Below are 22,101 nucleotides of genomic sequence, written 5' to 3' on the forward strand. Positions count from 1 at the left end.
ATGCCTTTACCCATAAAGTTGTTTAATTATAGTCACTTCTGTTCTTATAGGTTAAGTTGTAGGATTTAAATCTATGGGGACATAATGATGCATGCTAATGACTAGCTTTCTTAGACTTACCAACTGTTAGAATCCTTTCCCTACCTTCTTGGTCTAAAATGATGATGATCAGTATGCAGAGCCATCCAGTCCTCTGGTGTCTCCTGCTTTCGTGACTGCAAATTTTCTTTCCAGGCTGCCTCAGATGCTCTTGTATGTCAAGGTGTAGTGGATGGATGGGATAAAGGTATTCTATAAATGGGATGATAAGCCTCTTTGCTTGCTAATATTTGCTTAAATGTATTTTATTTTTATTTTGGATATCTATATACTATAAATGTATCCAGTTATAAAAGATCTCTCTTCAGAGGATCAAATCTTGTCTAAAGGAGAGAGATTCGAGGCTGGCATGCACCAGGGTCTTTCTGATTTTTAATTTTCCCACTTCTCATTTCTGGCCATTCTGAACTTCACTTCTTCTTTTATTGTATCCATTACTGCAGATGTAAAGCTGGGTTCACCCAGACCCTCCTTCGACCTGGGCTTTGTGGCCTCCAGCTCGTCCACACATCTTAATGGAACTGTCCAGGTTCACACTGGTATAAATGAGAGCAGCATTTGACATTCAGTTTTTACTCATTCCTCAAACAAATGCACACCAATTGGCTTCAATTACATTTGCCAGCATACGGACTGAGTAAAAGCTGAGGTAAGGATCTTTGAATTTAGCCCTTAGAGATTTGAGAGATTTATATTCGTAATTTTATCTCTTCTTGTCCATGCACCACAACACAAGCCTGACAAATGATACTTCACTGAAAAAGCTTAATCTTCATTCTCTTCAGTTACACCCTACTCAGCCTGCCTTTTATTTCTAATACCGTGGAATGAATTGAGAACAGCCAAAATTCCATAATCATACTTCCCAGGAATTCACTGTTGGAGTCTCATTGGTCTAGCTTACGCAGTGCCGAGACAGCTATATGGAAAGCAATTGATAATGTTGCAATTAGTATCCTTGGTTTCTTTTTAATACCTCTGCTTTTTGACTTTGTGTGCCACAGGACTCCACTGGATCAACTGGAATTTCTACGTTTCTCATCCAATTCCACGGGAACCTGGTTCAGCTTTACTTGCTAGGACACTTTCGCTTTGTGACCTGAGGCAACTTTACATCAGTTGTCCATAAGCTAATCTATGCTGTGACAAGGATTCTAGTCTCGTCCTGGTATTGAGCCTCTCTTGTAAAATAATACTGAAGTATTTTAGAGTAGTTGCTGCAAATCGTTTGAATTAGTAACACTGTTGTAAGCTGTAGTATTTGGGAGTATTACTATACATAGTACATATAGTCCCCTTATATTATAGGAACAATATGGACTATGTATAGTAATAGTCCTACCTATAGTGGGAATGGCCTCCTTTTATAGTGCTAGCACAGAATATATCATGTTCCATCAAGGAAAAATGACATTTCAATGTCAAGTCCCAAACTTTAGGAAAAACCAAGTATACAAAAACAAATTTTCCGAGCGTAGCACATGATTTGAGGACTTGAATAGCTCAGACCTAGGTGAGGGTTTGTTACAGGAGTGGGTGGGTGAGATTCTGTGGCCTGCGTTGTGCAGGAGGTCAGACTAGACTATCATAATGGTCCCTTCTGACCTTAAAATCTATGAATCTATTAAGTGAAACTACATTGCAAATAGAGAGATGTAATGAACAATGATTAATACTTCTGTTCGTGTTATGTAGTGCCATCTAATCCGAATAAATGAAGAAAGTGACTATGAAATCGCAACATCTACCATGTGCTGTTTCCATCAATGAGGACAAGTACATTACTAGGTAACTTTTCTGTAAGAATATTTAATGTCTTGGTAATGATCTGTTCCACTTATTCATTAAGATTAGATTCTGTAAAGGAGAAATGTTGTCTATAATAATAATGCAGATGTTCAGAGCCTGATCCTACTAGCAGTCTACTTACAGAATGAAGTCAACAGGCATTCACACATATTGGTCTTACAGAACTGGGCTTTTCATCTTTTTGATTGACTTGTACACAGACATAGAGGCCAACATTTTCTAACATGGGTGCATAAATTAAATTTTGGCGTGTGCGAAGTGGATGCTCGGCACCTCTGAAATCCAGTTTATGGGTCTAAATATGGTTTTATAGGGTTTGGGGGCCTAACCCTTGCTCTTTTGAAAACTTGGACCAGACATCTTTCTCCAAATTGTCTACATGAGAGATGCACAGAGGCCTATCAGGTCATCTGCTCCATCCTCCTACAAATGTACATGTTTGTTCAGTCAAGTCTGAAAAGTCTCCAGGAATGGAGCTGGCATTATGTTTCCCTTGGCAGACTGTTCCACAGTCATAGGGTAGATCTTGCTGTCAAGAAGTTTTCCTGATATTATACTAAACCCTGAGCTTTCTGATGCACAAGGCAACTGCAGAGATTGCACCGTCCTGTAGGACATAGAGCCTCCTCCCCAGGCAGTACCTGGCTTGATATGTGGGCCAGTGTGACAGGAATGGGGTCCATTGCCCCACCTCTTCCCTGCCTTTCTTTGAGCCCCCTTGGGATGATGTACATACCAGGGGACCCACAGAGGGAGCCGTCCCTAAGCAAGTACAGGGGCTGTGACTGTCCTTTTCCCCCACTCCCTATGCCCCCATGCACAGACCCATCACAATCTGTCCCTTAGTGTTTATACTTTCAAATATCAGACCAGACTCAAACCCCCTTACTCCGGTTCAGTAGCACCTTACCCTGTGTGGGCCTGTTGATTTCAATAGCGTTACTCAAGGGAGCTACTCATTGTAAATAGGGACATCAGAACCTTACCCATGGCACATAATTATTACCTACCTATGTGCTCCGTGCTTAGTCATCATTCCCTTTATGATAATTCTGATTTAGGACACCATGCGGTAGGTCTCACCAGTAATTAACCAATTTAAATTTGTGTGAGCACAGCACACAAACACACGAGCTCCCGATAAGGCACTAAGCCAGCCAAAGCCTTTTGCTTCTTGTAAATACACATGTGCCTAATTAACTGGCTGAGAGACCTGGATCAAAGCAGAGGTTTTTCAATCTTTCTATTACCATGCACGTTTCTCTGCTTTAAGGGAAATGAACATTTGAAAATGAATGGGCATTAAAATAGTGTTTGCTGACTAAAACCACTTCAGATATAACGTTCATATTGTATCTTTCCATGACGGTAACTTTGGATCTGCTGTTATTACACATGCCTCTTTCAGTACTGTCCTGCACAGTGTTCCACAACACAAGCCCATTGTCTTCAACTTGCCCAAGGGGTGGATCAAGAGAGAACAAAAGGGCGTGTGAAATGAGCTGGCTGGCATGCACAGCACGTTCTCTTCTCTTGATAAACACCCCTATTAAAGGTGCCCACAGAAAACACCAGCATAATCGTGCTGGAAGGGACCTTGAGAGGTCATCTAGTCCAGCCCCCTGCACTGAGGCAGGACCAAGTAAACCTAGTCCACCCCGAGAGATGTTTGTCTAACCTGTTGTTAAAAACCTCCAGTGATGAGGATTTGACAACCTCCCTTGGAAGCCTATTCCAGGGCATAACTATCCTTAAAGTTAGAAAGTTTCTCCTAATATCTAACCAAAATCTCCCTGGCTGCCCAGTAAGCCAATTCTTGTCCTATCTTCAGTGAACATGGAAAACAATGGATCACTGTCCTCTTTTGTAACAGCCCTTCACATATTTGAAGATTATCAGGTCTCCCCTCAGTCTTTTTTTTCTCAAGACTAAATAGACTCAGTTTTTTTTAACCTTTCCTCATAGCTCAGGTTTTCTAAACGTTTTGTAATTTTTGTTGCTCTCCTCTGGAATCTCTCCAATTTATCCACATCTTTCTTAAAGTGTGGTGCCCAGACCTGGAGACAGCACTCCAGCTGAGTCCTCACCGGAGCCAAGTAAAGTGGGACAATTACCTCCCGCATTTTACATACGACACGCCATAATATTAGCCTTGTTTGCAAGTGCATCACATTATTGGCTCATATTTAAGTTGTGATCCACTATAATCAACAGATCCTTTTCAGAAGTACTTCCACTATCCAGTCATTCCCCCATTTTATAGTTGTGCATTTGATTTTTCCTTTCTAAGTGTCATACTTTATACTTGTTTTTCTTTAATTTCATCTTGTTGATTTCAGACCAGTTCTCCAATTGGCCAGGATTGTTCTGAATTCTAATTCCGTCCTCTGACCCCTCCCAGGTGGTCTCATCTTGCAAATTTGATAAGCATAATCTCCACTCCATCATCCAAATCATTAATGAAAATACTGAATAGTAGCAGACCCAGGAGAGAGACCTATGGGCCCCACTAGATAAACTCCCCCTCTCCCCAGCCCCATCAGTTTGACAGCCAGCCATTGATAACTACTCTTTGAGTAAGATCTTTCAACCAGTTGTACATCCACTTTACAGTAATTTAATTTAGACCCCATTTCCCTAGTTTGCCTATGAGAATGTTCTGTGGGACTGTGTAAAAACCCTTACTAAAATCTAGATCATAACATCTATTACTTCCCTCCTATCCACTAGGCCAGTAACCTTGTCAAAGAAGTGAGTTAAGATGGTTTGGCATAACTTGTTCTTGACAAATGCATGTTGGCTATTGCTTGTAATCCTATAATCCTCTAGGTGCTTACAAATTGATTGTTTGATCATTCGTTCCTGTATCTTTCCAGGTATGAAAGGCTGACTGGTCTATAGTTCCCTTGGTCCTATTTGTTCCTCTTTTTAAAGATAGGTACTATGTTTGCCCTTCTCCAGTCCTCAAAGATAATGCTAACTATTCTGAGATTGTTGCAGCTAGTTCCTTCAGTATCCTCGGGCGCATTTATTTAAGTCCTACTAACCTGAATATGTCTAATTTATCTAAATATTCTTTAATCTGTTCTTTCCCTATTTTGGCTTGCATTCCTTCCCCCTTGTTGTTAGTATTGTGTTAAGTATCTGGTCACAATTTTATCTTTTTAGTGAAGACTGAAGAAAAATAAGCATTAAACACCTCACTCTTCTTGATGCCATCCATTATTAGCTCTTCTTCCCCTCCATGGAAGAATCTATGCTTTCCTTCATCGTTTTCTTGCTCCTAGTGTATTTATAGAGCCTTTTCTATTGCATTTGATGTCCCTTGCTAGGAGTAACTCATTTGGTGCTTTATCCTTCCTGAGTTTTTGTCCCTACATACTTGTGCTATTCTTTTGTACTCATCCTTAGCAATTTGACCACATTTCACTTTTTGTAGGGTTCCTTTTTGATTTTCAGGTCATTAAAGAGATCCTGATGGACCCATATTGGCCTCTTACCATTCTCCTTCTCTTTCCTTTGCATCAGGAGTGTTTCCTCTTGCACCTTTAGTGTTGTCTCTTTGAAGAATGGCCTGCTCTCCTGAACTCCTTTTCTCCTTAGATTTTCTTTCCATGGGACCTTACCTACCAGTTCTCTGAGTTTGTTAAAGTCTGATTGTCCTCATCCCGCTGCTCCCATTCCTTCCTTTCTTTAGAATCATGAAATCTATCCTTTCATGATCACTTTCACCCAAATTGCCTTCTACCTTCAGATTCACAGCCAGTTCCTCTCTGTTAGGCAGAATCAAATCCAACATGGCTGTCCCCCTGGTTACTTCCTCCACCTTCTGAAACATAAAGTTGTCCCCAATACAATCCAAGAATTTATTGGATATTTTGTATTTTGTCATGTTACTTTTCCAAAAGATGCTGGGGTAGTTAACCCCCTGTAATGGGTTTTACAAACCCCATAATGAGCCTAGGCAGAAGAGAGAGGAGAGTCTCTCCCGCTTACAGGCAATCCGCTTGATTGCACCTCCACATGGCTGCCAGAACTGCCAATCATGGAGACAGGTACCCACAGCTGTGACCAATATAGAAAACAAGACAGGCTGTAAAGGGGAGAATATGGAGAAGGAGGCAGAAAGGCCTGAGATAGCGAAGGGGTGACAGCCCTATGCCAGGCTGCCTCTGAGAGAGCAACCAGGAGACTGCAAGCCCTGGAGTTGAAGGGCTGATAGACTCCATTTAAGATGAGAGTTCATGGACTGAAAACAAACTGAAGAGAGCCGGTTAGGAGAAGCTGGGACCCCTCGGAAGACTACATCAAGAGATTCTGACACCCCCATTACTACCAGGTCTTATGTCTTGGATATATTTCTGTTTTGTTCTAGAAATGCCTCATCCGCCGCCAACTTCTCTTGATTTAGTGGTCTGTAGTAGACTCCTATCTTGACATAGCCTCTGCTTTTTCCCCCTCTTATCCTCACCCAGGGGCTTTCAACTGCTCTGCCTCTCAATTCCTTCTGCATCTCAGAGTAAGTGAATACATCGCTGACGTATAATGCAACACCTCCTGCCTTCTTCCCCCGGCCTGTGCTTCCTGAACAAGCTACACCACTCTATACCAATATTCCAGTCATGAGACTTATCCTACTAAGTCTCTGTGATGCCAGTTTAATCAGAATTTAGCTTATGGACTTCCAGTTCTCCGTGTTTATAGACATCTAAGATGTTGAGAAGATTCCCCCACTGTTATCCCTGTTGCTGCTCCTATGACCCTGTTGTTTGTAATGGATACTTCTTGTCATAACATTGTTTTGTAATGTGATCAATAATGTCACAATTCAACAGGAAGAGGGGTTGATTTTGAAATAGATAATGGAAAAACAGCCCAACTCTGAGGACTGGATTCTGCCCTGCATTAGCTTGAGGAAGACTTCATATCTAAAACTCCATGATGGGGCCATGCTAAGGACTGGAGAGCCTGTTTGGGCTGAGAGAAGAAGGCATTAAGGGCCTTGTTTGGGGTCACGGAGATGGAGAAGGGCTTCGAGAATAGGCAGGAGGGAGTATGTATTCAAACCAAACCTTTAAGTGGTTAGGTTTGATTTAGGGAAAGAGGGTGAAGTTTCAAGCAAATTCTTGTGTTTTTTCTAAATGATTTCACCCAACTGTAATCTGAACACTGTTCATACTCAGCAGTTTTTAATGACAAATGTCATTAAGTATCTCAGTGCCCTCACTGAAAGACCCAGCCTCCCACGAAGCATAGGGATGTCTGTGCTTAAAAACAGTGGTTGAGAAAATCAATGCCAGTTACGTGATTTAACCACACAGCTCCCTGTAGTCAACTTGAAAAATCTTAACCACTCTATGTATACAAATATATAGTAAGTTCCTTATATTTTTAATAAGGAAAGAAAATTAACATCACTTAAATCAAGTCCATTTTGGTCTTCTAAACTATTTTCCAAGGTCCCACAGTCAGCCAGAAAGCATATCGGACAAGTAAATCTGATCTGCTACCAAAGTTCCCCTATAGGACTTTATTTCCAAATGGTTTGCACAATTTTAGTCACACTGTTTATTGCACTGAAGCACCTGATGATGCATCTGATGATGTTTATTGCACCTGATGAGGGTGTTAGTTTTTATTTATGCCAACTCCCACAGACAGCTGTCAGTGGGTGTTTTGCCTGAGCAAGCGCTGACTAAAAGTTGAGTAAAGATTTTTCAGGATTAGTCTCTATTTTAACCTGATATAGAGCCAATCTCAAAAGTAACCCCCACAGGGTCATGCAATGCCCTCAGTCCATGGCTAAAGTTCTCGTTGCTGTTTATAGGACTTGCAGCCTGCATGGATCAAGGGCCACATATGGCCCTCAGTGTTAGACCAGAGCTGTTAAACGCTTTCTTTATCCCTTCTCCAGCAAGGAACTGGCAACCTTTACAGAAAGGAACCCATCAACCAACCTCCCAGCTGTTGAGTCATCACTGCCAGGTGGATGGATTATGCACAGATTAAAATGTCATAATTAAAAGCTTTCAAAGCATGAAAAAAAAATTTCATTCATGACTTTTTGGAGATTCTTGCATTCAGGATCAGCAGGAGCTCAAATGCTACATATTTCTGAAAAAAAGTGCTGAATTTTACCCTCCAATATTTTTGAGGCCCTGCACCTGCATGGTCAAAGACATTCTTGACCCTAGTCGTCATCAGTCATATGACAGGGAATTTTTTGCTTGCTTGTTTCTGTCATGGTTCAGGGCAACATTGCCTATATTCCCCCTCTGTGGCTCTCGAAGGCACCCACTCCTGACTCCTCAGCCCTCATTTGGGTAGAGACCTGTGTGTGTCACCCTCATGATCAGAGGTTTTCAGGCTGCATGGTACCCTGCCTACACTGTTATCTCCTGCAAACCAGACCATGCAAACAGACCAGAGTCTGTGCTTTGCTAACTCGCCGAAGGCTATGAGCAGCTGTAATTGCCAGCAGTCACAAGTTACCCCACAGCCCTTTCTAAGCAAGCACATTTATTATTAAGGTGAAAGCATTGCAGAGAAGATGTTTAAAAACAATAAAAGCACCTGCACACATGCTAAAAAGCTTACTGGAGATCATCCCCAATTCCAGCAAGGGCTCTGGTAGGAGTCAGTCCTTCAAATCCGAGAAAAGGTTTTTTCTGTTTATTACAATTTCACAACAGTCTAGTGCACAACTGGTACCTCCTTCCTCCACCCCCAGGAATAGATAAGTCTTTCCTTTATACAGTTTTGGCCTTTGATCATGAGACTCTGGGAACAGTTAATCAGCAGACAATGGTCTCTTCCTCAGGGCACAGCTTCAAAAAATTCCTCTGGCAAACCACTTGACACTGTTTTGTCCCAAAAATCCATTCTTGTGTGGCCTGTTGGTCAGTATAGTCCCTTGAAGTTTATAACACTTTCCAGGGTTCACATCCCCCTTCCCCCCCCTAGAGAGAGGTTACGTACAGTTCTGGCCCACAATAATACCTAAACCATTCATTTAATGCAGTGGACCCTAACTATACTTAAACTTAATTCGATAAGGTCTCCCAGGGATATTGCAGGAAAATGTCTTATCTGTCATGGTTTGTTTCACTTCTCTTTGTATTTTAAGCTTTCTATTTATTATTTTGTTCTGGGATGACTCAAACATCTTGCTGTTTTTTCCTGGCTGATAGGACACAAAGGATGAATGACAAGCAAATCCAATTCAATACGGGGAGTGTTTTCAACATTCTCACTATGATTAAAGGCAAGGACAAATGGCAGCTAATAGTTGCTTGGATAAGCCAAAACCCTTTGGCCCCAAAACTGCTCTCCAGTTGGTGGAGCTGCTGGAAAAATTATTTTTGGGGGGATCACTTTGGTCAACAGGGCTGTTGATCCATACAATAAGGTCCTATTCCAGAGCCAACTGAAGTCAGTGGAAGAAGTCCTATTGACTTTAGTGGGCCCTAATGCCTCAATCTAGTACTGAATAAAGGGCGCACCACCAAAGAGGAGATTAGCTTCAGGAGCCACTTCAGACCTATCCTTCTTAGGAAAGTACAATACAATGCTGTTCTGTTTAGTATCTTTCAGAGAGACTGTTTTACCTAATGCTTTGCATGTGCAGAGATGGGTAATACAATTAAATACTAACAGAGGAAGAAACAGAGACAGGGCAAGGAAGAAAATGGGGTTTGAAAACAGACAGAAGAGCAGCGTAGGCTGCAGAGACAGGAACATTGTTACATATGGCAGAAACCTCAGAGAAACCTCTTACTTTACTTGTAGTAAGACAGTGTGAAGGAACAGACAGAGGGGAAAGTACTCCTGTCTTTCATAACCCCACCATGTATTATTTAATACCTTTCTAAAGTAAAAGGCTACAAATCTTGTATATAGCTAGTCTACACCGCCATATGTTGCTATCACTCTCACCCTCGTCCTCCTTTGACCACCGTCTTTGCTTTCAGTTATACCAACTTTTGTTGCTTCTCGTCTTCAGCTGTAAGCTCTTTGGGACGAGGACTGTCTGCTGTGAATGAGGCAGAACAGGGACTTGGATCTGGGTCTCCCACATCCCAGGCAAGTGTCCTAAAAGCGGGTCGGGAAGAGTTTCTCTCTCTCCCTCTACCCCCTGAACTGAAAAGCTCATGTTTTGGACACAGACAACCCCCACTCCACTTCCAAACTGAAAAGCTCAGTTTTCGATCTGAAAATGGACATTTCACCAGAATTCAGTTTTCATGAAAATGTTGGAAAAGCTTCATTTTCACATCAATGCAGAACAAAAACAAATGTCAAAACCTTAAAAGTTGCCCCAAAACAAACTTGTGATCCTCTGATCGGTTCTACTATCCATCAATATGTTAATCATTTACGCGTGCTTTCTGGTACTTGCAGGCACAAATCACATTGGAGGAACATCCAAGTAATAGTTGCTGGAGGAAAATGGGAAGCTAGTTTGAGACACAGTTCAAAAGCAGGCCCTTAGTCTTTCACATCAGGCTTCCCTATTCACTTATTTACTTATGATCACTTATTCAGGACCATACAGTGTCCTCGATCAATACAGTTAACTCCCATTGCCAACACTAAACGTTCTACTTGCTTGTGAAGGATTGTACACTGCAAGGCCTTAACAATATATAAATATTGTACATGATTCTTCTTTAGGTTCCTGGTCAACTAAGGGTCAGTTCTAATATTTACACAGTAATCTGTTGCTCTGTATGATCCTGTGCGTGATTTAAATGTCACTTTTTCCTGACACTACTATAAATATATTCTTGTAATTTTCCACTCCCTCTGTAAATCATCATTGGCAAAGGGATTAATTAAATAATAGCTCTAAGAGTAGGTGTGTGCTGTGTGTTTTCAACAAATGTGTACATACCTTTTGTTTACTTGGGTGAGTTTGCAGATGCTGTGTGTTTGCTTTGCTCACAGGCAGGTTTTTATTCATATTTATTGTGCTTAACGGATTAGGCCCTCTGGCAGTGATTTGCATGGGTTTGTACCTCTGGTTCTGCTTTCAGTTTCAGGTTTGATCAAACCCACAATCTAAAATCAATCATCAGCTGAAACTACCAGCTTTCTCCTGATTCATAAATTCTGCCATGCTTGTTCAAAATCCTCCTCAAATTTGCTAGCCATGTTTAGTGAATCATTTAATGGATGGTTTGAATTTCAAATATATAATATAGCCTGAAACGTAGTGAGTTTCCCTGAGTTTGGGTTTTCACTGCAAACGTTTTGCACAGCTCTAGTCTTAAACAAATTATGGTAAACTTGTGTAAAACCGCCACCATCATACTCACCCTCCATCTCAAGGGCCTAATGTGTCAAAAGGGCGTGCCTGTCTGTGGTACTAGTGAGAAGAGACAATTTGTCAGATGTGCACTCAAGAAGAAAGGAACATTCACCAGAAAGGGTCTGCACGTGTTATTAGAACCTTCCCCATTCTGGCTTAGAGTATTTTCCTTTTTTCTAGGTTGTGAGTGTGTTTAAATCCTGACACAATGGGATTTAAACACTTATTTCCTCCTCCTGCCATTTTTAAATGCCAGCTACCTATAAATAACATCAAGCAGCAGGACCAGGGGCATTCAGTCTGCTTTCCCTCATATTTTCATTGCAAGATGTCAGTGCAGGAAACTTTGTGCTCGTTACTGATGGGTATGCTATTTTAGGTCTGTGGTTTATTGTCTTTGTCCTGGAAATATTGAAAAGGCAGCTATCTTCATTCTCATGCCCATTCCCCCTGAATGTGGAGTGGATACATCTTTCTGTAACTCTGAAAGCAAAAGAAAAGTAAGATAGCTCGTGTAGTTATTTAATAGCTCCATCAAATTAAGGCAGAATAAACATACAGTTACCAAACCCCCATTAATATTCCTCTCACCAAAGAGAACTTCTTCAAAGTAAATAAAATTAACCATAGTATTTATTTAAGGCACAGTTTTCCTGCTTGCTTCACTACTCATTAATAGAATCTGGGCACAAAGTGCAAATTACTCTCTAGCACTATTATTGCTGGTACTGAGTCAAACTAAAACAACATCATAGGACCTAATCACATCAGCCACGCCATCAGGGGCTCGTTCACCTGCACATCTACCAATGTGATATATGCCATCATGTGCCAGCAATGCCCCTCTGCCATGTACATTGGCCATGTACATCTCTACGCCAAAGAATAAATGGACACAAATCTGACATCAGGAATCATAACATTCAAAAACCAGTACGAGAACACTTCAACCTCTCTGGTCACTCAGTAACAGACTTAAAGGTGGCAATTTTGCAACACAAAAACTTCAAAAACAGACTCCAACAAGAAACTGCTGAACTTGAATTGATTTGCAAACTAGAAAGCATTAACTCAGGTTTGAATAGAGACTGGGAGTGGCTGGGTCATTACACTAATTGAATCTATTTCCCCACGTTACACATCCTCACACCTCTTGTCAAGTGTCTGAAATGGGCCATCTTGATTATCACTACAAAAGTTTTTTTCTCCTGCTGATAATAGCTCATCTTAATTAATTAGCCTCTTAGAGTTCGTCTGGCAACTTCCACCTTTTCATATTTTCTGTATGTGTATATATATCCTCTTACTATATGTTCCATTCTATGCATCTGATGAAGTGGGCTATAGTCCACAAAAGTTTATGCTCAAATAAATGTTAGTCTATATCCTCAAAAAGAACAGGAGTACTTGTTGCACCTTAGAGACTAACACGACTGCTACTATGAAACCTAAAACAGCCTTGACTATCTGTCACAGGGCCTTCGGTTGCCCTCACACTAAGGGACCCCTGCACCCACAAATCAGTGTGAGACCTCTTCTGGGTGCAATCACCAGTGCCTTTTATTTACAGTGTCAGCTCCCACCACCTTCTCTTTACAGATGGCTCCAAACTAGCAACCTAGGAAGGGGATAGCTAGCTTCTCCAGCAAGCAGGGACACCCAGCCCATAGCTTCTTTCTTTCTCTTCCTTCCTGCCAGCCCTATATAGCCCCCTGGCTAATGAGGCCCGGAGGTGCTTCCCTTCTATCAATTAGGTGTGATATACCGAGCCAGCCCCAATTAATGCTTCTTAATTGGAGCTGGGCTAACAGAGGGCTGGCTCAGGACCTCCTGGCCAGCACCCTCTTACACGATCCTTTTAAAAAAATTGATAGAAAAATGCAGGTCAATATTCCAGAGGGAAATATGCCTCCAACAGGATGTGTGGTAATCACTAACAAACCGCCACAAAGTTATAATGTGTAACTGATTAATATACCCTTCTCTCATATCATACAGTGGCTTGTGTGTATAGCAGCTCTGTTCACTGTTAGTATATGTTAAACTCTGCATATCTGCTCCTTCAGTATTGGAGCTAGGGGAGATGACTGCCACCTACATGTGTTTTTAACTTAGAACCCCTTTGCATATGGTAAAAGCACAAGCTATTGCATTATTTCAGAGTAGCAGCCGCAAAAAGAAAAGGAGGACTTGTGGCACCTTAGAGACTAACAAATTTATCTGAGCATAAGCTTTCGTGAGCTACAGCTCACTTCATCGGATGCATGCAGTGGAAAATACAGTGGGGAGATTTTATATATTGCATTCTCTACCTTTTTGTTTTTGAATATCATGAATGAGATCCAGCCCCCATTGAAGTCAAAGGCAAAACTACAGTGGAATAATATTTTGCCCCATATATTTGCCCCAAAATTGTTCAACTGGAGATCCAGATTTTGAATTCTGTCTCTCAATTTCACAGAGATGTGCATTCTCTGTGGATCTACAGTAAAGGTTTTCTTTCCTGTCTGTTCTATAGCACCATCCCAAATAAGGAGAAACTTAACATTTTACACTGGTCTTCTGTACCCTGAATATTGTCACCCAGAGTTTCACAGGCCTCCTGGCTCTACTCCTTTCCATTTGGAAAGTTAGAGGTGTTATTAAGTTTGATATCTAGGAGCAGTGCAAAGTTTATAAATTTCCTAGACTGGATGGACTATGTAAGCTTTATTTCCAATATTCTTCCTTTTCTGGCTGTGCTTCACTTATTTTCTGGTATACCTCCTCAGTAGTATCAATCTGCCTTACATTTTGAAACAAATGCTATTCTGTGGATCATGGTCTTAGAAAAGGGTCAGGGCTGTGAATTCTGAGTGTTACCTGGGAATGGTGGACACTAATTGAAGCTCTCCTTAACGAACTTCCTAAGTATCAAATTTGAGTTGCTGGGTCTTTAAAGCTCCAACCCCTTTGCCAAATAAATAGATTAGAGAACTTCCAACTGGTAGTCATGAGTCCAAGCTGCGAGAAATGAAACTCATTGTTTTGTTCTTCAACCAGATGAGAAAAAGGGCCTGATTCTGACAGCCCCTCTCACACTAGGGAGTACTTTGTAAGTAGCTCCACTGATTTCAGTGAGATTACAAATTATCCAGCGTGTGTAAGACTTTCAAAATGCGGTCCAAAGTGTTTTGTGGTAGCTTTAAAAATTTGAGCATAAGAAGCAAAAACAGAGAAGCATTGAATTGCTATCTCATAAAGGTGATTTCTTTCTGTATATGAAGCTGAGATCTATCCTCCAGCTTCAACTATTCTGAACTGTATTTTTCATGTTTCACATCAACCTAGCTAAATAAAAAATGAGACAAATTGTTATTGTAACATTGTTATTTTAATCACACAGAAATAAAGCAATTCAGAGTAAAGAGTCCTTTAGGAACCTTATATCTGTCTCCTTGTATGTATGCATTGCAATAGGGTCTTCCTTTCATAATCACAAAACATGTCTGCAATCATAATTTTGTGCATATAAGATTGTGTGGATAATGTTGTTCCTTTGTATTATTTGCCACATGACATTGTCCAGTACTTTGTGATCATCTAGTAAAGGACCCTGCTGAAAGATAGATGTGCAAAGAAGGCAAAGCTCCAGTCGTTCGAGGAACACTAGCTATGAATTTCCAGACTCTTGCATGATTCAACTTTCAAGCTTAATGTTACAATACTGTAGATTTAGAATAGAAGTGTCCTCTCAACTGTAATTTGAGGGTCTCTACTGCAACACCAGCACATAAAATGCTTAAGGGGAAGATTTTCAAAGGCACAAAGAACATTTAGGGTACATCTATATTTTGAGCTATCAGGTGTGATTCCCAGCTTTCATAGATGTCCCTGCACTATCTCAGCTTGAGCTAATGCCTAAAACGAGCAGAGTGTCAATGGCGGCATGGATGGTGACTCACTCTAGCTGCCCAAATACGTACCCCGGGGGCCAGGAGGGATTGTACTTGGGGCAGCTGGCCCGACCGGCCACCAGCGCTGCCACAGATGCACTGCTATTTTTAGGCACTAGCTCAAGCAGAGCTGGCACGCGTATGTCTCCGCAAGCTGGAAATCACAATTCGCAGCTCAAATATAGATGTATCCTTAAACACCCAACTTCCATCTTCCCTTTGAATGGTTTGAGAAACTATTTATATTGATTTATAAGCAATATTTTAACTAGGACCTGTTCCAGGCTCTATACTAGACAGTCTTCAGAATGTCTTATTTTCTCATGAGCTAGCAAATCCCCCAATTTTAGTGTTCCAATTACCAAACAAGCACTTCTAACTGCAGCAAGCCCAGAGTTCTGAAGACAAGTTTTGGAATCAGTTGTTCCCAGTCCCGTTATGTACTGAAGAAGACGTTTTGTCATTGTACAGTATACTTGTTTTATATTGTTATTGTAAAGTGTCTGTTCCCATTAAATTACTGTATTTGGCCAACATTTCAAACTTGGGTGCTTTAAAATTGGCTGCCACCAGAATTCGTGGCCTGATTTTTCAGAGGTGCTGATTGCGCCACAATTACCACTGATGCCGGTGCAATTGTAGAAGCTGAGTACTCCTGAAATCTAAATATGGATTTAGAAGTCTAACAATATTTGAAAATGTTGACCTTGACATCTGGATTTTATGGTACTAGAGAGATTTTTAAATAATCTCATTGTGATCTCTTCTTCTAGGGATCAACTTAACTCTTTACTGAAGACGTATAACTATTTTTATGCTGACCAAGAGAATCTGCAGCTCTCCTGTAATCAGGTAAGGAATGTGAGCAAACAGAACTGTCTCTTTGAAAAGCACAGCAGGAGGGGGTGCTAGTGAGCTCTTGGTACATACTGCAGGTGAACTGTGGAACATGGGATTTCAGATACCTTAGGAGTGCATTAGTGGCACATTAATGTATAAGATGGAGTGTGCGTCTTCAGTTATAACATGAGTCTTTACAATATAAAAAAGCAAGCATGACAGCCAAATTGTGTAGTCCTATTCTTCAAGAGTGGTGGAGCACTGAAAGTTACAGATCGAGGTTAGGTGAGTCATGAAAAGGGGAGGAGTTATTGACTCAGCAGCAGGAGCTCCCTGCCACCCTACTCCTTAGATCCCAGAAAGTCCTACTGGGAGAGCTCGACAAGGATCCAGAATCATCAGCTGAGGGAAGTAGGGTTGTGCCAGGACTCTCTGTACCTCCCCCAACCCAAGGGAGGAAATTGCATGGTCATTGGTGCTCAAGTTTGCTGTAACTTTTTCAGCATCCTCCTCAAACAGGGAAACCCCCAATAGGTGCCTCTGGGGTGGTAAACACCCATTTTTTCATGGTTTGTATGTATAAAAGCATCTTCTGTATTTTCCACAGTATGCATCCGATGAAGTGAGCTGTAGCTCACGAAAGCTTATGCTCAAATAAATTGGTTAGTCTCTAAGGTGCCACAAGTACTCCTTTTCTTTTTGTGAATACAGACTAACACGGCTGTTACTCTGAAAGCAGTCAGGGTAGATCTTGGTAGCACAATCCTGGCATGGGCCATAGGGGCCAGGGGCTGGTGTGGAGGCAAGGGACCTCTGAGTGAATGGGTCTTGTTTCTGGTGTGTCCCCCAAGATCCCCTGGTTTCGAGGTCTGACTCATTCATCCTCTTCCACAGTGGAGAGAGCCTCCGCTCTTCTGCCTTCACGGGAACACATGGGGCCCTCAGAGAAATAACCTGGGAAAATAATCTGCGAAGGGGGAGCATATGGGCTTCTCAATCTGTATTCTGTCAAAACTCCACGAAGTCATTAAGTGTTTTGTCACAGTAAGGGCGCGACGCAAGGACAACAGGATTTTGGCCTGATGCAAGGCCCACTAATATCAGTGAGTATTGGAGTGGGCCCTTTCCCCTTAATTTACAACGTAGCCCTGCAGTGTGATCTGCAATCCACTCCATGATTGCAAAATCCAGGCCAGGACTTAAGCAGACCCTTTTTGGGGACACACCAGCCCGGACTTGGTTCCTCAGTCAGTGAGCTAGAGTGCCAGGGTTGTCTATATCCACACAGCAAAGCTCTACCTGGGCTCTCCTACCCGAGCTAGCTTGAATCCAAGCTTGGGGTGAGTAAGAGTAGCAGTGAAGACAGTGCACCAGGCGTTTCAGGGTGGGATAGTGAGTCAAGTACGTACCCAGTGTCTGTGCTGGGCTTGTGCTTACCAGAGGCTACCCCTTGCTGATACCTTCAATAAAACGCACTTGTCCTGCTGGCTTCACCATCTGACAGGCGGGACTTGGCTCTTAGTTTCAACTGTTTCCTGCAACTTCACATGGAACCTGGTTCCCTGGGCCCGTCATAACACTGCACTCCTGGTTTTTTTTTTCAGCCAGAAGGCAGCAAACCAGTTATCGAAGGAATCCTGGCTATTTTTTGGGGAGTACGTTGTCCCATCTGGTTAAAAATCCAAGATGAGAAGCAAATTCCCCCTTTTGTGACTCTGAAGTCGCCGGAGCGTGTGGGTTTGTTCCCTAGTAAAAGGTAATATATTAACTTCTGTAAGCCTCATGCAGGCTGATGTTCCCACAGTCCAACTGTGAAGATAAAACAAAGATGACATTTGCACACCAGATTCTATGAAGGCTCTGCCTGTCTTTTGCCTGGTGGAAACCTGTGCAAGGTTTCATTTGTTGCTTGTTTGGCCTTGTGGCAGCTTCTGCAATGCAGAAAGCAGACACTTTAATGTCATGAATCCAGGCTTTAAAGTGGGATTTAAAAGTAGTTCCAAAAATCAATGACCTAAAAGACCCAATCTCCTGTATGGGCTACTTGCATACCTGAGACGGGGAACTCCACGCCTGTGAACTGAATTCCCACTGCATTCTGCCGTTATGGTCGGGGAATGGCACATTTTCTTCCCTCCCCTCGAACCAGCAGATCCCCTGAGACAAGTGAAAGTTGTGTGCTTCCTCCTGAACCCTAAGCAGGAGCATCGCTGCTAGGGAATCCTCCTCCATCCTCAATCCCTGAAGGGCCCCTTTGGGAGAAAGCCGACTGAATCAGCATTAATTTAACCCACTAATGTCCCACAGGTTTCAGGGTGATGAAATCACAGAGATTGTCTGTCCCTGCCTCCAGGGCATAATTCTCAAATACAGCTGAGCAACCTGATATCGATAATTTACCTGATGACACTGCCTACAATGCCATATGGCCCATCTGTGACTGCTAGCAGCAAATATCCCCAACAACCGGAGCTGGAGCACTAAATGGAGAGGGTTCTGAGTTACTACATAGAATTCTTTCCCAGGTGCCTGGCTGGTGGGTCTTGCCCACGTGCTCAGGGTTCAACTCTTCGCCATATTTGGGGTAAGGAAGGAATTTTCTCCCAGCTCACATTGGCAGAGACCCTGTTTTCTTTTGTTTTTTTTGCCTTCCTCTGTAGCATGGGGCACGGGTCACTTGCAGGTTTAACCTAGTGCAAATAATGGATTCTCTGTAACTTGAAATCTTTAAATCATGATTTGAGGACTTCAGTAACTCAGCCAGAGGTTAGGGGTCTATTACAGGTATGGATGGGTGAGGTTCTGTGGCCTGCAATGTGCAGGAGGTCAGACTAGGTGATCATGATGGGCCCTCAAAGTCTATGAGCCGAAATCCAAAACCAAATCCAAAAATCCAGGATTTTTTGTTTGATTTTTTTAGATAAAACACCAAGGTCACGGAAGTCATGGATTCCGTGGCTTTCCATGACTTCTGCAGTGGCCGGTGCTGGCTCAGTGGCTGCCCTGGGACAGCTGCAGCTGTTTGGGTGTGGGAGGGGGCTCAGGGCTGGGGCAGGGGGTAGGGTGCAGCACGGCACTTACCACCCACCGGCATGTCCCTGAAGCTCCTTGGTGAAGGGGCAAAAGGGCTCCACGCGCTGCCCATGCCTGCAGGTGCCACCCCCGAATCTTCCATTGGCTGCGGTTTCCAGCCAATGGGAACTGCGGAGCCAGCAATTATGGCAGGAGCAGCACACACAGGCCCCCTGGCCGCCCTTCCCCTAGGAGCTGCAGGGACACATGGAGCCAGGTGGGGATACTGCGAGCCCTGCCAACCCTCTTCTCTCCCCCCCAGCCCCCGACAGGACCAGTGCAGGTCCTGGGCCATGCACCGTTGCGTGCCACCCCCTCCCCGCCCAGCACCAGCAGGGCTCCCAGGCCACCCCCCAGCAGCCCGGTTCGCTCCCACAGAACACCTGCGGCCCCGCGGCTGAAGTTTTAGTTAGGAGTATATAGTGAAAGTCATGGACAAGTAATGGGTCATGAACTTTTGTTTACTGACTGTGACCTGTCCATGACTTTTACTAAAAATACCCGTGACTAAAACGTAGCCTTAAGTATGAGCCATCCACTTGGTGATATGATCAGATTATTCTTCAAATATAGTTTCTGACATGTTTGCCATTATTTGTTGCAATATATTTTCATGCAAGTTGTTTACTGCAGTACTTGATCAGTGCTGTAGTTGGTCAAAGACTATTTGTCAAATAATTTAATGAATAAAGGAATTATTTATAGAGAGGAAGTTGGGGCTTGTGGTTAAGGTACTTCATGGCACTTAGGAGAGCTTGGTTCCCACTGGGCCACAGATTTCCTGTGTGACCTTGGACAAGTCTCTTATTATTGTTTTATTTATATTATCACAGTGTCTAGGAGCTCTAGTCATGGATCAGCACCCCACTGTGCTAGGAGTACAGATCTCTCTGTGGATCAGTTCCCCATCTGTAAAATGGAGGTAATGAGGCCTCATTGGCCGGTTTTGTCTATACAGAGTATAAGCTCTTCAAAGCAGGAACTGTCTCATACTATGTCTCTGCACAGTGTCTAGATCATTGGGACTTTCATCTCAGTTGGGACCTCTACATGTAACTATAAAACCAATAATAATAAAGTTAGAATAATTTGACTCATTTTTTCCGTAGTTGACCTGTTCCGCTTAGGCTGATGAGCAACTTGTGGTGCCCTTGGTCCCACAATTCATGTTTAATAAAACATGATATTGTGATGTGCTAAAGTTGCCTACTTTATACAGTCAAATGAAAGACTCTAACATGATGTTTACAGTTCTGAACAGGAATGGCTATCTGTTACGTGATGCTTGGCTGGAGCCTAAACTGAATTCACCCCAATTAAAAAAGAATATCAACCTGTAAATATATGCTTGATCCCTGTTTCAGGGGGATGATGCGCTGGAGAGAAGTTCATAATCTCCATCACATTAGCGAAGAGACACCAAGTTCTTCAGTAGAACCCCCAAACCATGAGAAAGGTCAGTGTTCTTTATATATTCATCAGAAAGTCCTCTGATGTGGCTGCACAGGTACAATTGATGACAAAATGTAGCCCTGTCTGTGGGGAGGAGTAATACGAGACATCTTGGGATATTTAGACCCTGCTTGAATACACTATAATAAATAGTAGTGATGGCAATACATCTGCTCATTATCTATATAACAATCAGCCCATAATACTGAATTATGCTGTCTCTCCGGAGATTATCCCCAAAGACTCAATGGAATGACATACTGGTGGCCAGTTCAAACAGCCGATAACTCTGAGTGCTTTATGAACACTACAAACCATTATACCTTCGTACCAGCATCACCTATTGGCAAACAGCTATAGAAATGATGCTGCAAGCAGCACTGGGCTGTACTAAAAGGGAGGTGAAGTAGCTCTACACTGTGCTGATGATGTTTTATTTTGTCCAGGTTGCTCCTCTTATGAGAGCAGCACCCTGAAGCCTAGGAGTGTGCAGGAGATCAACTCCCTGACCCCTCACAGAACGAGAACCATGAGTGATGCTGCACAAGTGAGGAAAAGGGAAAATTCCCCCACAATAGCAAGAAAAGACGTGGAAACGCACAGGTTCTCCATTAATGGGCATTTCTACAACTACGAGGTGTGAACGCTCTCCTGTGCTAAAAGTTACTGTGAATGCAGCAGAGAACTGATGGGGTGAAATGCAATGATTTGTTTAAGGCTTGATTCTGCCCTAACCATCATCAGGTGAAGTGTGGCATGAAAACCCAGCAGCCCAAGCCTCTAGAAAGCTCCCGCACAGTGCGCTTGACCATGTCTGCTGCACCGTGCTTAAGGAGGGAGCAGTGTCCTCCCCCCTCTGTGTCTGGCAAGCTCGACTGGCTGGGAAAAAGGGGGCATGGAGTCATGGCTCTGCCCACCCCCCATCCCTCCTTGCCCTGCTCCCAGCACCTAATACTGCTGGGGATGCTGTATGTCCTGGTCTGTGTCTATGTCAGAGAAGGCAGGCCACAGAAGTGTGCCTTGCCCTTGGAAGAGAGGTTTGGGATGGTCCTTCGTTCCTGCGGGATTTTGTTCTGCAGCCTTGGACCAGCCCTCAGGCAAGCTCTGTCTCCTGCAGAGGCAAGCGTTAGCCTTATGGCAAATGGTTCCATTGTGCCTGAGAAGCAGACTGTCGCCTTCACTCCCAGAGCTTTAACCGATCTTTTAGCTATCCTGGGCCCAAACCATTGAGAGCCTTGAAGCAAAGGGCCAAGACTTTGAACCTGACTCAGTAGCCTCTGGGAAGCCAGCTTAGAGAGCAGGGGACTATGCATCTTTACTGCGATTCTGGACAGTACCTATACAATGGTCACTCCTTATACTGGTACCGCCCTGCCCTCTTAGGGGGGCCCTGGCTCCCTTATGCACATCCACATGGGCTGACCAGAATCTTTCCCAGATGTGTTTGCTCACTGGGATAGCCCCCTGAGATACATCTCCCAGTTTTACAAGGTCGACGGCAGTCATGGGACTTATTCCAACATGCAGTAATTCAGCATTGTCTCACCAATTGTAATTGTTGTATACGACCTTAAAATGTTTGGG

At 43.0% G+C, this 22,101-nt stretch overlaps 1 protein-coding gene across 7 annotated transcripts in view; it reads left to right on the top strand.

Moving 5' to 3' along the window:
• RASSF6 (Ras association domain family member 6) overlaps positions 1 to 22,101 on the top strand; it is a 45,528-nt gene that overhangs the window by 13,608 nt on the left and 9,819 nt on the right. For 3 of the 7 annotated variants that reach the window (XM_043545450.1, XM_043545452.1, XM_027827836.3), the window contains 7 exons: positions 543 to 748; positions 1,104 to 1,267; positions 1,795 to 1,887; positions 15,927 to 16,005; positions 17,598 to 17,749; positions 20,430 to 20,521; positions 20,964 to 21,154. In XM_043545450.1, coding sequence (XP_043401385.1) covers positions 1,814 to 1,887; positions 15,927 to 16,005; positions 17,598 to 17,749; positions 20,430 to 20,521; positions 20,964 to 21,154 — 588 coding nt within the window. In that variant the 5' untranslated portion in view covers positions 543 to 748; positions 1,104 to 1,267; positions 1,795 to 1,813. Of the gene's footprint in view, positions 1 to 542; positions 749 to 1,103; positions 1,268 to 1,794; positions 1,888 to 15,926; positions 16,006 to 16,887; positions 17,097 to 17,597; positions 17,750 to 20,429; positions 20,522 to 20,963; positions 21,155 to 22,101 lie in introns of those variants that run through there. The other 4 variants (XM_043545448.1, XM_007065510.4, XM_043545449.1 and 1 more) reach the window with 3 other exon arrangements.

The sequence above is a fragment of the Chelonia mydas genome, chromosome 4 (genome assembly GCF_015237465.2).
Source record: "Chelonia mydas isolate rCheMyd1 chromosome 4, rCheMyd1.pri.v2, whole genome shotgun sequence".
NCBI lineage: Eukaryota > Metazoa > Chordata > Testudines > Cheloniidae > Chelonia > Chelonia mydas.